This window comes from the organism of the source record quoted next, unplaced genomic scaffold, assembly GCF_019419815.1.
Source record: "Pyrus x bretschneideri cultivar Hongxiangsu unplaced genomic scaffold, Pyrus_bretschneideri_v1 Contig23, whole genome shotgun sequence".
NCBI classification, from domain to species: domain Eukaryota; kingdom Viridiplantae; phylum Streptophyta; class Magnoliopsida; order Rosales; family Rosaceae; genus Pyrus; species Pyrus x bretschneideri.
The window spans coordinates 4862820-4880398 of NW_025999535.1; the positions used below are offsets into that span (position 1 = coordinate 4862820).

General features: G+C 37.6%; 1 protein-coding gene across 1 annotated transcript; it reads right to left on the reverse strand.

The window, feature by feature from the left end:
• Positions 1 to 12498: 12498 nt before the first annotated feature.
• LOC103947609 (receptor-like protein 2) lies at positions 12499 to 15814 on the reverse strand. The gene has a single exon (XM_018647544.2). The coding sequence runs from the start codon at positions 15355 to 15357 to the stop codon at positions 13084 to 13086; it is 2274 nt and encodes a 757-aa protein (XP_018503060.2). The 5' UTR covers positions 15358 to 15814; the 3' UTR covers positions 12499 to 13083.
• Between the last annotated feature and the right edge of the window lie 1765 nt (positions 15815 to 17579).

Genomic DNA, 17579 nt, shown 5'->3' on the forward strand with positions numbered 1-17579 from the left:
ATCCTTGAGCCACAAGACGAGCTTTATTTCTCGTGATGATGCCATGTTCATCAGTTTTGTTCCGAAACACCCACTTTGTTCCTATAACATTTGTTTCTTGGGGTCAGGGAACAAGGTACCATACATCATTGCGAACAAATTGATTGAGTTCCTCTTGCATGGCCATAATCCAGTCATCATCTAAAAGAGCTTCCTTGGCATTTTTTGGCTCAATTTTTGATATATAGCACGTAAAGTTTACTACAGCAGTAGTTTTACTTCTTGTCAACATTTGATCTTCTACGTCACCAATGATGTCTGACTTGGAATGATCTTTTTGCACTTGCTTGTGTCCTTTCCTCAAAACTTTTGTTGAGTCAATATTTTGGTGCACTTCTCCCTGAGTAGCGGATAACCCATCAATTGATTTGCTTTGAAAGAATTCTTCATCTGAGGCAGGTTGTTCAACATTTAAGAGAGAGTCATTCACAATGACATTAATGGACTCCATAACATTTTGTGTTCTCTTGTTGAACACCCTGTATGCTCTACTTGTGAGAGAGTATCCTAGAAAAATTCCAATATCACTTCTTGAGTCAAATTTTGCTAACATTTCTCTATCTCTGTAAATGTAGCATATACTACCGAATACTCACAAATGCTTAATATTTGGCTTCTTCCCTTTCCAGATCTCATAAGGTGTGCATTTTGTACCGGGTCTAAGATAGACTCTATTTGCCGTATAGCACGCAGTGCTAACTGGTTCAGCCCAGAAATGCTTTGCCAAACGAGCGTTGGTCAGCATGACACGACTCATGTCAAGTAAAACACGATTCTTTCGTTCCACAACTTCGTTTTGTTGAGGAGTAATAGGAGCAGAAAAATTGTGATCAATACCTTTTTCATCACAGAACTTAGAAAACGATATGTTTTCAAATTCAGTTCCATGATCAGTTCTGAGTTTTACCACACGATCATTTGAATTAACTCTATCATTTTGAATTTTATTCAATAAACCAAAGAATGCAGTGAATGCATCAGATTTCTCTCGCAAGAAGGCAACCCAAGTAAAGCGTGAGAAATCATCCACCAAGACAAGTATGTATTTTTTTCCCCCAATGCTTTCGGTTTGTACTGGTCCAACCAAGTCCATGTGCATCAGTTCTAAAGGCCGTGAAGTTGAGATGTAATTTGTGGATTTGTGTGCACTCTTTGTTTGCTTTCCCACTTGACATTCTCCACAAATTCCAAGTTCTCCAGTCAACATCGGTAAGCCCCTCACATACTCTTTCTTGGAAAGCTTGATCAAATCCTTACAGTTCATGTGACCTAATCGTTTATGCCATAAATCCAAAATATCATCAGTTGCCTTATTGCATATGTCAGGCACATGTAACTCATTTGCATTCACACAATAACAATTGTCCTTAGACCTTTTTCCTTCAAAACTGTCAACCTCTTTAGCAACCTTTACACTACATTTCAATTTATTGAAAAGTACTTTAGCATCATCATCGTCACAAATTTGACTAATGCTAATTAGGTTAGCTTTAAGCCTATCTACTAACATGACATTTTTTAAGCATGGAATTCCTAGTGTTTTGATTTCTCCTTTTCCAACGATCCTTGCTCTTTTTCCATCTCCAAACGTGACTGCTCCATTTTTACAATCCTCGGTGAAAGATGTGAACCATCTTTTGTCTCCAGTCATGTGCCTTGAGCAGCCACTGTCTAGATACCAAGTATCAGACTGACAAGATGAGAGAGCAGTGAATGCCACCAAGCATGTAAAATTGTCTTCCTCAGATGAAGGTGACACCTTATCCAATAGACAAATTTGAGTCTCTTTTCTTCTCCATACTTGCTTTAAGTTTGGAGTAAGGAAGTTAGGCATTATTTTTGAAATTCTATTCATTCCCTTTGGGTGAGCCACAAATCTCCCTTTGAGATTTGATTTTTCAGAAATCCAAGAAGTTTTAGTCTTATTTTCCTTTTGAAGCTTGTAACACCTAGGTCTGATATGTCCTATTTTTTCACAGAAGTGACAAATAGGAATAAAAGTTTTTGACCTAATGAACTTCTTTGGTCCAACAAAATTTCTTACGAAATTTGACTCTTTTGTAGTGATACACGAATTTCCAAAAGGTTCATCACTACTCACTTTCATGCTAGGTTCTTGTAACGCTTTAACAAACTTGGTAACAGAAGTGGACGAACTTCCAGTTATATCAAAACCTAGACCGCTTTTATCACCTGAAATCTTTCCATAGCTCAACATTTTGTCAATTTTGCTTGAGCCAATGCTAAACTCTTCAACTTTCTTCTTTATGTTACTTAATTCATTTTCAAGACCTTTGTTGTCTGATGCTAGCATATGTAACTTCTTCAACATTGACTCTCGTAGCTTTTCTGCATGTTCCATTTGAGATTGATGCTCGATTTCTGCTTCATTCTTCTCACTTTCAAGCTGCACGAGTTTATTTTTCAGTTCTTCATTTTCCTTCTTCACTTTCATGGTGATATCATACAGTGCAGTGTACTTTTGTAAGACTTCTACGGAATCAGGCTCTTCAACTTCCGAATCATCCGTCTCATATCCATCAAAAGTTCCAAAAAATGCAACCACTTCCTCATCATCTTCAGATGCCGTGTCTTTCTCTGAATCACTGTCGCTCCACGTGGAAGTTAAAGCCTTGTTCTTTTCATCTTTCAGCCTTTTAAGAGTATTGGCACATTCATGAGCATGATGTCCATACCCTTGACACTCGAAACACTTATCTTTGTCATTCCAACTTTTCTTTTCACCAAGTTTGACAGACTTAGATGTATTTCCATGAGAACCATCTCTAGAACGAGGGACTTTGGAGTTTGAATCAAAATTGTTTCGATTTTCACGTCCCCTAGAACTTCTAAGTTTCAAAAATTTCCTAGCTTGTTTGGTAAGAAGAGCAAATTCATCTTGAGTCAAGGTTTCAAATGGATCCTCATTCATTTTTTCATTATTGACTTTAAAGGCAACATTTTTCCCTTTCTTGCCTTCTGTAAAGTCGGACTCATATGTTTGTAATGATCCAATCAATTGTTCCAACTTGTAAGTGTTCAAATCTTTCGATTCTTCTATAGCTGTCCTTTTTGCATGAAACCTTGAAGGAAAAGATCTTAGAATTTTCTTAACAACCTATGCTCTGGAATGCTATCACCAAGATTGTGACAACCATTGACAATTACACTAAGCTTAGCATAGAAGTCAGAAAAACTCTCATCATCTAGCATTTTGATATTTTCAAATTTAGTGATGAGATTTTGAAGCTTGGATTCTTTGACAGTAGAGTTACCTTCATGAGTAACTTCAAGAATATCCCAAGCTTCTTTCGCCATTATGCATTTACTAATGTAGTTAAATTGCTCAGGCGAAACGGCAGTGAACAACGCATTCAGTGCCCTTTGATTGAACGTGCTAGAGCTGCGTTCTTCTTCGCTCCATTCCCTTCTAGGCTTAAGCAACGACATGGTTACTGAAGACTGTCCTTCGTCTTTGGTTTCTTTAACTGTTGGAGGTTCCCAACCTTCTTCAACCGCAAGCCATACTCTGTCGTCAAGCGCCCAAAGAAATGATTTCATCTTTGCTTTCCATGCAGCATAGTTGTCACCATCAAAATGTGGTGGATGAGAAACTGAACCCATAGCAAGATTCATCCTAGACTACCCACGGATCTCACTAGATATTTTTAGTGACCTGCTCTGGTGCCAATTGAAAGTCCTAGGATGGGTACTAACTTAATCTATAAATGACAACTTAACACTAAAGCAAATTATGGTTTCGATTAATCAGTTATGCAAAATTAATCCTACACAAATATTCAACATGAATATAAAAAGCACACACATGATGTAGGATTTAACGAGGCAAAACCCACCACTGGGAAAATCCTCGGGCTACCAAGCCAGGAAGCACTAAGAAAGAAAGAATACATAAAGACTTACAAAACTCATCAACTAGACACTCATACCAGTTGGCAGCTTTGTCTTCGCGCTTTGCTACTCGATCTTTCTTCAGTCCTCGAGTTGAAGTGGCACGGTACTAACGCAACCGTCAATCACCTTTCCCTCGAACTTTGCACGATGCTAACTCAATCATGCAGAATGTTTATATGATGAAGTGTTTGTTTGGAAAACAATCAATTACGAAAATCACAAGGCTCATTTCCATAATTGATATTCAATTTAAAACCTCAAAGAAAAACAGCATGAAAAATAATATCTTCTCTTAAAAACCCATGTTGTTGGAACCATAAGCAAACAACAGTATTTCAATTATTTTTCCACGCACACGAAAAACCCAACTGATGCTTCTTCAAAAATCATTTTCAATAAAATCAGTTTCTATGCATAAAGTGGTTCCCTTTAAAAACACATGCTAATGAAACCACAATATGGCAACCACTGAAAAATAATGTTATATTATTTAAAATCACAAAGCTGCTGCCAATCTATCTTTCAAGAAAAACATGCATATATGCGGCTTCAAAAACGAGCACGTCCCTGACTTCCCATATAAATACAAAAAGCACTGCAACCGTTTGAATTGATAAGGACGACATCCATGAGTTAGATGACTCCCACCAACATGCAATCACTTAAGTTTCAAAACACGGTTTGAACACTCGGTTTGATAAGTTCCAATACAATCAGATTCTTTTGCATGCATGTTTTATTAAGTGATAAAGAAAGGATAAGTTATTTGAAAAGATAAACCACACCATGGTTAAGAGTCCTATCTCAAAACAATAATATGAAATATAGATGAATGTAGTTGGATGCATGCATGCATGCAAACGTACCTGAATTTATCGCGTGTAGGTAACATCTTTGCATCGAAAGTGTGAGAACCCTTCCTAGACTTAAACTATTACAATTGAAAATATATAACAAGTCTAAGCTATTACAGACTCAGGCAATTTGTCAGGGATTGCCAATTTTACCCTAACAGAAAGATATACACAAATTAATCGAGGACATGTTGAACATATTGGCGACATAACGACATTAGAAAAAAAGAGAGAAAATATATGAGAGATTCGAGTGAGTTTAAATTGGAATTACTGTAATATCCTTAAATTTAAAAGTAATTATTAACTCTATTAAAATAAGGGATGCTGGCTAAAATGATTTAACATCAAATTTCAATTTTTGAATTGAACAAAATTAAATCGACAACATATGGATGAGATGTCAACGATATAGCGAGGAGATATCAACAACATATTTAAAAAGTTATCATTTGAGCAGTCAGAGACTGAAATTAGATCGTCTCGGCCAAAAGCCTTTAAAAAAAAGAAGTGAAATATAGTAAAAAAAATGACATCTTATGATCCTAACTCGAGACCAAGACAGGCATTTTTGAGTCGTTTTCCGGCCAAACACTGCGAGTTAGCTGCTGAAAAAGGTATCATTCTCTTCCTCTCGTCAAAAAGTATGATTTTCGTTTTTGAATCACTTGATTTCGTTGAGTATTGAAGAAGTTATGAACGTTTAAAGTTTGCCCAGTTTCCGGTGAGTTTTCCAATTTTCCCTCGGACCAGTCAACTTTGAGGCTATTTTCTGACCATCTCCGGCAACCATTAGGCTTCCAAATAGTTATAATTTTATTCTAAACTTTTCTATCTTCATTTTGATATATTATGGGTCAAATTTTGTTAAGAAACAATTGGGTTACGAAGCTTTGAAAATTGCCCAAACTTCCAACCAAGGGCTCTGAGACACTTAACGGAGTTTTTAACGAAATGACCAAAATGATGGATGGTGAACATCTCAGAAACCACTTCTATTGATTTGAAATCTCAAGGACCAAAATGAGGAGTTATGCAAATCTCAAGAACCATTTTGCTTAAAAAGCCTAAATTTAATTTGCAGGTAAGAATTCTTTTATTTGGATGGGTACCAGACCAAGGGTGAACATTATGAATCCAGAAGATTTGAGGGACCCCTTCAATAAATATGATACTTCACTTAGGAAGTTGCTCTCCGGACTTGGGACTATTAATGGTGAGAAATGGGCTTAACACAGAAAGATTATCAACCCAGCATTCCATCTAGAGAAGCTAAAGGTATTCTACTCTTGGCAACATGCATGCATTCAAAATTCTTGAGTTTTTTTCTATCCTCTGTTTTCTTCTATTAATGGTGATAATTTCTGATTTTTTTTTTTCTTTCTTTTTCTGGTTTGTCTTGCACACCGCAGGGTCTGTTACCGACATTTCACCAAAGCTGTAGAGAAATGATTAATACATGGGAAAGCTTGGTGGCCAAAGAGGGTGTTCATGTGCGTTAGATGTGTGGTCTTCGCTTGAGAGTTTGGCAAGCGATGTGATTTCTCGAGCTGCATTTGGAAGTAGCTATGAGGAGGGAAGGCAAATATTCCAACTTCTAAAGGAGCAAATGAGAATTTTCTCAATAAGTTTAAGAAGTGTTTGTATCACAGGATGGAGGTAAAATTTAAATATCTTTTTATGGAAAAAGAAGAAAAATAATGTTACAACCATTAAAGAAAGTGCTTCAATTTGTACAGTTTTATACCAACCAAGATGAACAGAGGATGAAGGGTATCGACAAAGAACTAAGACAGTTACTCAAGGGTATCATAAACAAAAGAGAATAAGCGATTAAGACAGGTGAAGCCCCAAAAGATGATTTATTAGGTATACTTTTGGAGTCCAACTCCAAAGAAATTAAGGAAAATGGCAGGAACAACAAAAATGCTGGAATGAGTATCTAAGATATGATCGATGAATGTAAGCTATTTTACTTTGCCGAGCAAGATACCACTTCAGTGTTGCTTGTTTGGACAATGATTTTACTAAGTCAAAACCATAATTGGCAAGATCGAGCGAGGGGAGAAGTTTTTCAAGTCTTTGGAAGTAACACGACACCAACCTTTGATGCCTTAAGTCGCCTACAAGTTGCATTAATACATTAGCATGAGGAGATGCACAAGTAGTTAGACACTTTCCCAATGTTTTTCCTGAGGAGTTACCTGGCTTACCCCCAGATCATGAAGTGGAGTTCACCATCGATCTACTTCCAAGTACTAATCCTGTTTCTCTTACACCTTACCATATGGCTCCTGCGGAGTTAAGGGAACTTAAAACTCAGTTGCAAGAGCTTGTCGATAAAGGTTTCATTCAGCCAAGTACATCCCCTTGGGGAGCTCTAGTTCTGTTTGTAAGGAAGAAAGATGGAACTTTGAGGTTATGTATCGACTACAGGCAGTTAAACTGGGTGACGATTAAAAACGTTATCCATTACCTCGTATTGATGACCTCTTTGACCAGCTTACAGGTGCTTGTGTGTTCTCAAAGATTGATCTAAGGTCTAATTACTACCAGTTGAAGATCAAAAGCGATGACGTTCCGAAGACAACTTTCAGAACTCGATATGGTCATTATGAGTTTCTTGTGATGCCATTTGGGTTGACTAATGCATCGATAGTTTTTATGAACCTGATGAATCAACTATTTCATCCATACCTCGACAGGTTTGTCATTGTTTTCATAGATGATATTTTGGTGTATTCTAAGAACGAGATTGATCATGCTAGGCATCTACGTTTGGTTCTAAAGACACTAAGGGCAAATCAGATGTACGCCAAGTTTAGCAAATGTCAATTTTGGTTGGATCATGTGTCATTTTTAGGGCACGTGATATCAGCTCAAGGTGTGCATGTGCATCCTCAGAAAGTAGCGGCCGTGGAGAATTAGGAACAACCTCAAACAGTTACTGAAGTACGAAGCTTTCTCTTGGTCTTGCTGGTTATTATCGACGCTTCGTGAAGGACTTTTCAACTATAACACTATCCTTGACAAAGTTGACTAGAAAAGAAGTTCCGTTTGTGTGGAGTGAAGAGTGTGAGCAGAGTTTCCAACAGTTGAAGTACCTTTTCACTCACGCACCTGTCTTAGCACTTCTCGATGACGGTGGGAACTTCGAGATCTACAGTGATGCATCTCTAAATGGTCTTGGGTGTGTGTTAATGCAGCATGAAAAGGTGATTGCTTATGCATCACGGCAGTTAAAGCCCCATGAGATGAACTATCCTACTCATGATCTCGAGTTGACGGCTATTATCTTTGCTTTGAAATTTGGAAGGATTATCTTTATGGGCAAAAGTGTAAGATCTTCACTGATCATAAGAGGTTTAAATATATCTTCACTCAACTAGATCTTAATCTCCGGCAACAGAGGTGGGTAGAGCTGCTAAGTGATTATGACTGCACCATTGAGTATCACTTAGGTCGTGCTAATTCTGTAGTTGATGCTCTTATAGGAAGTCTTATGCCCGACTTAATGTTCTTTATGCAAGTCGCATTCCTTTTTTGACTGATCTAAGATCCACTAGAGTAGCTTTGGAAGTGGAGCGACGTGGAGCCCTAATTGCCAGTTTTCAGGTCATGCCAGTTCTATTAGATTGTGTCCTCGAAGCCCAAAGGAACGATACAAAATCTCAGGAATTGATACAGGCAATGTCAAATGGGAAAAGAAAGACCTCAGGATTAGAGATCCTAATGGCATGTTAATGCAAGGTGATCGAATGTTTGTGCCAAATGTTGAGGAACTAAAGAGAGACATATTGGATGAAGCACATATTTCTACTTATGCGATGCATCCCAGGAGTACTAAGATGTATCATACCATGTCTATTATTGGCCAGGTATGAAAAGAGAAATTGCAGAGTATGTTAGTCGTTATACAGTTTGCCAGCAGATTAAGGTGAAAAGGAAAAAGCCATTTGGATTGCTACAATCACTCCCAATACTCTAGTGGAAATGAGAAGATATTACGATGGATTTCATGTACAAATTACCTCGTACACGAAATGGTTATAATGGTATCTGGGTAATAGTAGATCGACTTACCAAGTCAGCACACTTCATACATGTTCGTGAGAATTATTCACTGAGTCAGTTGGCCGAACAGTTTATCTCTGAAGTTGTTAAGTACCATGAAGTTCTAGTTAATATCATTTATGACCGGGATCCCCGATTTACTTCGAAGTTATAGGTAGCTTTTCAAGAAGCTTTAGGATCGAGATTACTCTACAGCACCGCCTATCATCCTCAAACTGATGGGTAGTCAGAGAGAACTATCCAGACTTTGGAAGATATGTTGAGATCATCGGTCCTCCAGTTTGGAGACGCTTGGCACAAACGCTTACCGTTGATAAAGTTCACCTATAATAATAGTTTCCATTCTAGTATTGGTATGGCACCATTTGAAGCATTGTATTGGAAACCATGTCGTGCTCCACTATGTTGGTTTGAGGTTGGTGAACGAGTTTTGGTGGGCCCTGAGATCGTGGATGAGATTACACAAAACATTCAGGTGATAAAGACTAACCTGAAAGTGGCCCAGGATCGACAGAAGAGTATTGCCGACAGACATTCCACTGACAGAGCTTATAAGGTTAGTGATTGGGTATTCTTGAAATTATCGTCGTGGAAATGTGTTGTGTGATTCGAAAAGAAAGGGAAGATCAGCCCTAGGTACATTGGACCGTACCAAATTGTTGAATGAGTTGGTGAAGTTGCTTATCGACTCGCTTTGCGGCCAGAGTTAGCGAGAGTGCATAACGTGTTTCATGTGTCGATGCTATGGAGATACGTCTCTGATCTGTTACATGTAATCCCTCCTCAACCATTGGAGATCAATCCAGATTTGACCTACGATGAGGTCCGAGTAACTATCCTCAATTTGAAGGATAAGGTTCTTAGGAATAAGATTGTACAGATGGTGAAAGTTTTGTGGAGAAACCACACAGTCGAAGAAACTACTTGGGAGACAGAAAAGTGCATGCGAGATATGTACCCATGTATGTTCTATGGTTTTGATTGCATTCAGTATTGAAATTTTGAGGACAAAATTTTCTTAAGGGGGTAGATTGTGACGACCTATCCCTAATTTTCCTATGTAATTTCTACCCTGACTTGTGAATTGTTTATTATGCCCTTAGAGGCAAGTGGCATAGACATGTTTATTTCTCTCTTACTTTATATTCTCACTTCCGTAATTATTTTGTACACATTGTTACGAGTGTACGTGAATTTTTATCAGTGTGAAAACACTGTTACAGATAGATTTCGATTTCCTCTTACTGTAGAAAATTAGAAAACTTATCCCTAGTTTCCTATTTATCCTACCCGTGCCCTTCCCTTTGTGTCACTCACCAATCAACTCCCTCAAACCTCCCACCAATCCCATCATTTCCCTCTACACGGTACCCAATCAAAAATTAAAAAAAAATGAACTCTCTCTTTCTCTTCCTTCTCTCTCATTCCCGTATACCATCCCTCTGCATCAACCCTTTATAAGCTTCAAAGGTCACAGATCGAACCCAAGAATCTCATTTTCATGCTCTTCTCACTTCCACGTGCACAACCATTCCCTTAGAACTCAGTTTAGACGAGATTTGACTCGTTAACTTGGAAGGTCTGAACTCGGACGATTTGAGTTCGACATATTTTTGAGCGAGTTAGGAAGTTTTGAAGCTTGGGGAAACTCCTACATAACTCCTCGAGGCTCCTTCAACAATTTGGAAGAAGTTTGGAAATGAAACTGATCGAGTTTCGAAGAGTTCGTTTTCGTCCGAAACTTTCGAGGTGATTTCTGACAACCTCTATTCACTTTTTGGACTCCAAATAGGTATAATGCGATTCTACTCTTCATAAGCTTCAAACTCATATAAAGTAGGTCGAAAATGGTTGAAAAATGAAAAAGTTATGCAAGTTTGAAAATTTTCCAGAAACCAACGAGATTTGGTTGCAGATGGCGGCGTAGGCGGCGAAGGACAGCGGCAGACGATGGGGCTCGTCGGAAAAGAAGGAGAATATTCTATCAAAGTTGACGGAATATTCTAACGGTGTCAGGTAACACAGTTAACATCTGTTAAGGACTTAACGGAATATTCCTAATGGCCGTTAGGCTTCTATTAGGGTTAAGCCGCGTGTAAAGGCACGTCTAGCCTTGCTTTGGCCGGCACGTGGGGGCACGTGCAAGGTCCAAAATTATTTCTAAAAATTTAGGGACGTTCATGATGTCGAGTAGATCGATTTCATGTATTAAACCCTAGGTTTGAGCAAACTATGAGAGTTTTATTTAGGTTTCCATATATGTGCTTTAATTAATTATAATATAGTTATTTCACATATAAGGGAAACGTATCCTGAGGACTTACGGGGCCAGGCTAGGCTCAGGGGCTATTATCCAGCGACATACTTGTGAGTGGTAGTTTGTTTTTTTATTATTTTTTTTTATTATTTTTTTATTTTTTTTAATTCCTATACATAGTTATAGTTTCCTTAAATGCATATTTACTTCATTTTTACGCTTATAATTGCCAGTCTTGTCAGGTAGATTGCGTTAGGCAATCCGACTTGTATGTGACCGTGCTTCTGCACTAGCCTTCACGTGATCGTAGTACTAGAGCGTATTGATTACACCCAGTCCTGTTCGTGTCAAAGATTATCTATTCGAACTCATGTGTCAGCTTAGATAGATGAGCACTTAGTTGTACTTGATTATCACATGATTATATTACTGTGGCATTTGATATCTTATGACTTGGCATATTTCTGGTTATATTGTTGTTATTGTTGTTTACATACCTATGTAGTATGTTTTAAGAAAACTATACTTGTTTTACAGTGAGAAAGGTGTTCTTATAACCATTGTTTTGTTGACCCACTCAACTTTGTTTTTCGCCCCTCCAAGACCTAGATAGCTGTACTCTTTGTGGCACTTGAGGAATCTCGGCAATTATGACATTTAGTTTAGGCATACGAACTTATCACTGTTGTGTAATAAATGTACTTTAGCTACTTTGACTACTATTTGGTAGTCGTACTGTCTTTTAAGCTCTGAATAATTGTAGTGGGTTATTCCCATGACTTGCGCACTCTTTCACTGCTTGGTATAATTAGTTCAATTAGTTTAAATTTATTCACTTTTTCACATCACTTACCCTTATGGTTACGTCACCTCACGGTGATGGCCAACATGCTTTGACCTTCCCAGGTCGGGGTGTGTCAATAACATGCTCGTAGGCTCCCAAAATAGACTCTCCAAAAATAATACAAGGAATGGTGGAAGGGTAACCTATTGGCTCCAAGCTCTTTGACCTTTGTACAGTTACCACACTAACTCCTCGTATGTACTTAGTCCTGTCACTTGCACAATTGCCCAAACAATGTGGGAATGGTGCACTGAGCAAAACAACAACCTGGATAAGCTACAAAGAATGTGCGAGTGACAATAATTCAACGTATATGATTGTTAGGTTGACATTTTGTAAATATTTTATACCTCTTCTACGTATTATTTAATCGTAAATTTGTGTTAAATTATTAAGTTTAATGTGTTCTGTACGATTTTTCTAGAAAATATAATTTGTGAATAGAACATGAATTTACAGCGAAAATATGAGAAACCCAAGGAGTTATTGAAGTTAGGTTGTGTAAGCTGTGCGGATCGGGACAACATTTGAATTATTTGTTCGTAGGGCATGTTAGCTCAATAAAATGCTATAAATTATACGTATACTAAACCTCAACACAAAAAATACTTTTCATTAACAGTGTTATTCCATTTTCACCCCTACTTCTTTTTTGTTATTTCAACTTTGTCCTTTCTTCTCACACCGTTTCAGACTCTAGGCCCACTGTTTCTCTGCTTGACTCCTCTCCCCGTCTTCTTCCTCGCCTCACTATTCTCTGCACCAAGCAGCTCGATTTAGGGCTTCACCATTTCTCTTCGAATCAAGTCTCTATTTCTCTCCCTATTTTCCCATTTGTCTTATAGTTTTATTGTACTATTATATAGTAGAACAATCCTTACATCGAGATGGGGAAAAAAAAAACAAATAAAATCTGAAAGAGTCATACAATTTAGATATACAAAAATTTAACACATTTGTTCACACACTCTCCAATACAGATGCGGTCCCTTGACAATAGTAAAGCCCATCTTTATTCGAGAGTGTGTCACCACTTGTGTTAATTTTGTGTATCCAAATAGTTTTATTGAAAATGAAAAATATATAATAACAAGTAAAATCTAGTCCCTACGTCTTCTTTTCATCCTCGCCATACACATTGTCATCTTCAAATAGAGTGTATCTTGTACATTATCAAGGAAACAAAAATATGTGTACCTCCATGTCTTCTTAAGAGCTAAAGAACCGCAAACTCCCCAAAATCCGACAATAAAACCTAGGACTGCAAAGATATAAAACCAGGGAAGCTCATCATGTTCATTGTCCACATCTTGGTCGACATTGTTCTTACTATTCACATCAATTTCTCCACACTTATTCGGAAGTGGAGCACCACAAAGTCTAGGGTTCCCTTCAAATGCAGAAGAGTCAAAGCTTTGGAGCTGTGTACTTGTCGGTATTTGTCCTTGAAGATCATTGTATGAGACATTAAATACTCTCAAGAAATTAAGACTCGTCATTGACCAGGGGATTTTTCCAGACAAATGATTTCCAGAGAGGTCCAAATGCTCTAAATATTTTAGGCTAGATATTTGGTCTAGAACTTCGCCAGAAAAGTTATTGTCATCAAGATACAACTGACGAAGAAGTTGCAATTGGCCGATCTCAGCAGGTATACTTCCACTAATGTTATTGGCCCTTATATATATTAATCCAGGAAAGTTAGATAGTCTACGCGGCGCAAAATACAAAAATAGTTTTTTATTTAGGCCGCTGAAGATTGGAAGTTCAAATTCATAATCGTCCACTCGAGATGCATTCCCCATTAACATTGGTAATCTACAAAGTTGTTTAGGAAAGTCACCTGAAATTTGGTTGGATGATAGATCCACATAAAAGAGTTTTGGAAGAGTCCCCAACCAACTTGGAATTGGCCCTGTGATTTGATTATTACCCAGAGCCAGCACCCCTAGATTTTTTAGGTTTGATAACCACCTAGGTATCTGACCAGTAAGCCCACAACCAACCAAACTCAAAACACGAAGATTCTGAAATCCATGAAAATTAACCATGTCATCATTAGTTGGCATTGCCTCGTGGTTGAATGAATAACCCATGATGAGTGTCTGAAGACTTTTGGAACACATAAATATCTTCATTGTCCCTGTGAGATTGGTCAATCGTACAAAACTAAGCGAGAGAAAAGACAAGGATTTCAATGAAAGAATCTTAGGTTGTATTTGTCCTTCTAGGTTTGGATTACCACTCAACCGAACTGCTTTTAGATACCTGCATGAGTAAAGGCTTATCGGCAAGGTACCAGTGAAGTTATTCCAAGATAGATCCAGTTTACTAAGGTGGCTAAGTTTGGAAAAATTAATCACGGTGAGCTTTCCTTCCAAGTAGTTGAATGCCAAATTTAGTTCTACGAGTTTTGTGCAATTGTTCAAAGACGGGGGCAAATGACCTTGTAAGCTGTTGAAATCAAGATTCATGAATTTCAACTTGGAGAGCTTTCCAAAATTGAGAGGGATGACACCTCTCAGATGATTTAAGTAGAGGTCAAAGATTGTGAGGTTGACAAGGTTGGCAATTTTTTCACTAATGACTCCATTTAGTGAATTGAGAGGTAATGCAAGTTCCTCAAGTTTGGTAGCATTATAGATATCTTCTGGAAGTGATCCTGACAAATTATTGTGACCAGCACGAAGAATCTGTAGCTTGGAACACCTCCCAAGCCCACAAGAAATGTTGCCACTAAATTCATTGGAGGAAAAATCCAATATTCTTATGGAAGGAGATGATCGGAGACAAATGGATGATGGGATATACCCAGAGAAGGTGTTGTTGCTGACATTGAAACTAGTCAAATTCCAAGCTTGTTGAAAGAAAGAAGATGTAATTTTACCATGGAAGTGATTGCTTGACAAATCTATTGTTTGAATATTTTTGGGTGGTAGAGAAAATGGTATCTCTCCGGAAAGAAGGTTATAGCTCAAATCAATTATCTCAAGATGTTTCAAGGACGAGAAGAATTTAGTTTCAAGTGTGCCATAAAGTGAATTGTGGGAAAGGTTCAAGCGGGTGAGATATGTGAGATTTCCAAGTGATGAGACAGACATACCTCCTTTGAGCCCGTTGGAAGGTAAGAGCAAGTGAATAACACAACCCTCCCCATTACAAGTGATGCCGTTCCAAAGACAAGAATCAACAGAATTACTCCAATTTACGGGAGGAGAAGATAAAGTGCGGGCGAAAGCCAGGAGAAAAGTGTGCTCAGTTTGGTTGCATGCTTGAATATTTGTTGTAGAAATAATGCCAGAGAATAAGAAGAGGAGGAAGAAGCCATGAGCCATTTTGTAATTTAGATATTGCTTACCGTAACAAGTTTGCATCCATATATATAGAGGAGCAAGCAATGGTATGCAGCTTTGAATTTTTATTTTTATTTATTTATATTTTTTGTGTGTGTGGTTATGTTGTTATTGTTGTTGTTATTATTATTAGTATATACTCACACACACACACAAAGTGTGCATGAATTTATTTATTTATTTATTATTTTTTTTTAAATGTAGGAGAGAGGAAGGAGAGAACGTGGCAGTGGGGAGACTTAAACAAAAATCAACAAAATTTTGAGTTGGGCAATTACATGACTGCTCTTAACTTTTTTATTTTGATAGAAGACTAAACATTATTTTCGTGCTCTTTCAATTGACAAAGAATATTTTATTAATATGTAGTTTAGATTATTATTATTATTGTTGTTGTTGTTGTTGTTATTACAACTTTTCTTTTAGCTTTGAATTATCTGGCCGTTTGAATAGAATTTACACGCGGCATGAAAGAAACAAATTTTCTTCTAGCTTTGAATTATCTGGACGTTTGAAGAGAATTTGCACTGCATGAAAGAAACAAAAGTGAAGACCTTAGTTGGTCATGGAATCGAAAGAGGGCAGCAAACGCAACTAAAGTCATTGATATTCCTTCTTATTCCTTCTTATTTAGAGGTAACACGTTTTAGGTTTCACTCATGTAAATTACGATTTTAATCTATATTATTATGTTGGTCCCATTTTAATAGTATTTAGTGGCATACATGGTATGCAAGAAAACAAAAGATATGACCCTAACTGAATGCATGCAAATTACAGTAACCGGTTTAGAGTGAAATTAGAAGAGGAGTTACTCATTAAGAAAACTCATCACTTTCAATTCACAAAGAATGGTTGGGGACTAAAATGAAATAAGTTTCTTTCAAGCCTAATCTGACCCCTTCTAATTCCTTAAAACTGAAAAATCATTCAAAGACCTTCGTTTGAGCTTGAATCTAATCCAATCTTAGACACAAAACAAGCGTAAAAGATATTATCAGATTGCAAACTCCCAAATTGAAAAACTTGGCAAACAACCATGGCGGGACATTAATTTACATTTTGCAAACCCTTGAATGCGTCAAGGAGTACTCACGTGTATAAAGTTGGAAGCGTGTCTTAACTTTCTGGATTTGACTGCCACGAGTGAAGTTGAAGCAGGTCTTGACTTTCTGAGTTTGCTTGCAATTCAATGCATGACAATTGTATGCAAAACCACAAAGTCAGTACCTGCTTCCAACTTTGCGTGTGGTTATCAAATCATGTCTTCTCTTTGAAGACTTCCGCACCACAACACCAATACAAGTTGAACTTCAATTGTTGTAACACGACACGTATAGACAACAAATATACAGGTAAATCCCAATTTGGTCGAACTTCGGAAAGATTTCGGCATCTTTATTTTTTATTTATTTTATTCTGTTTAATTGTGATTTGTATTCTAGTGACGAGTAATCTAAATTTCGGTTCCACACAATTTGTACTCGATGGCAACTTTGCCATTTTCTTGCCATTGTTTGAACTACAATAACTTGTACTAGCTGTTTGTTTCGCAAAATGGCATTTACTCTAAAAATAACGAGGCCCTTTTTACTGTGGAAAATCTCTCCATAACCCAAATCTGAAACTCTTGTACACCCTCTTACAGTATTTCCCAAGACCTCACTCTTTCTCTTCACTCTTACTATATGAAAATCATAACAATGTAATTAAGGGGTGATAATATCACACATACAATACAACCGTCACATGCACCCCTTCATGTCAGAAGGATAACTGTTAAAGTTGTTACAACAATTAGACGACAGCCCCCCAACCCGTGCTGCTGATTTTTTAAGAAGATAAAAGACTGCTGCAAAAGTGTTGTCGAAAGTTAAGAAACGAAGAGCAACCATTAAACAAAGTCCAGATAAGAAGCAATAAACAGAAAGCTAAGGTACTTAAATATCCAACCCTTCACCAACTTCCCTCGTTTCCCTGCTCAAAAGTTTCATCGTTAACGGATTTGACAAAGTTTGTTCATTTAAATTGCATCCAAAAAAAGAGATATGCTTTCATCCTAATTGATAAAAATCAGATGCAACATCTTATAGCGATTATGGAGATAAATGCACTCTAAAACCCTATCCACCCATCTTTCCATGCCCTTGGTGGTTTGGATCCTTGGCGATTTTAGCCCCAAGCCAGATTGTTTTGGCTGACGTCAGGCTGACGTCAGCCATGAGCTGCCCCAATTTGATGCT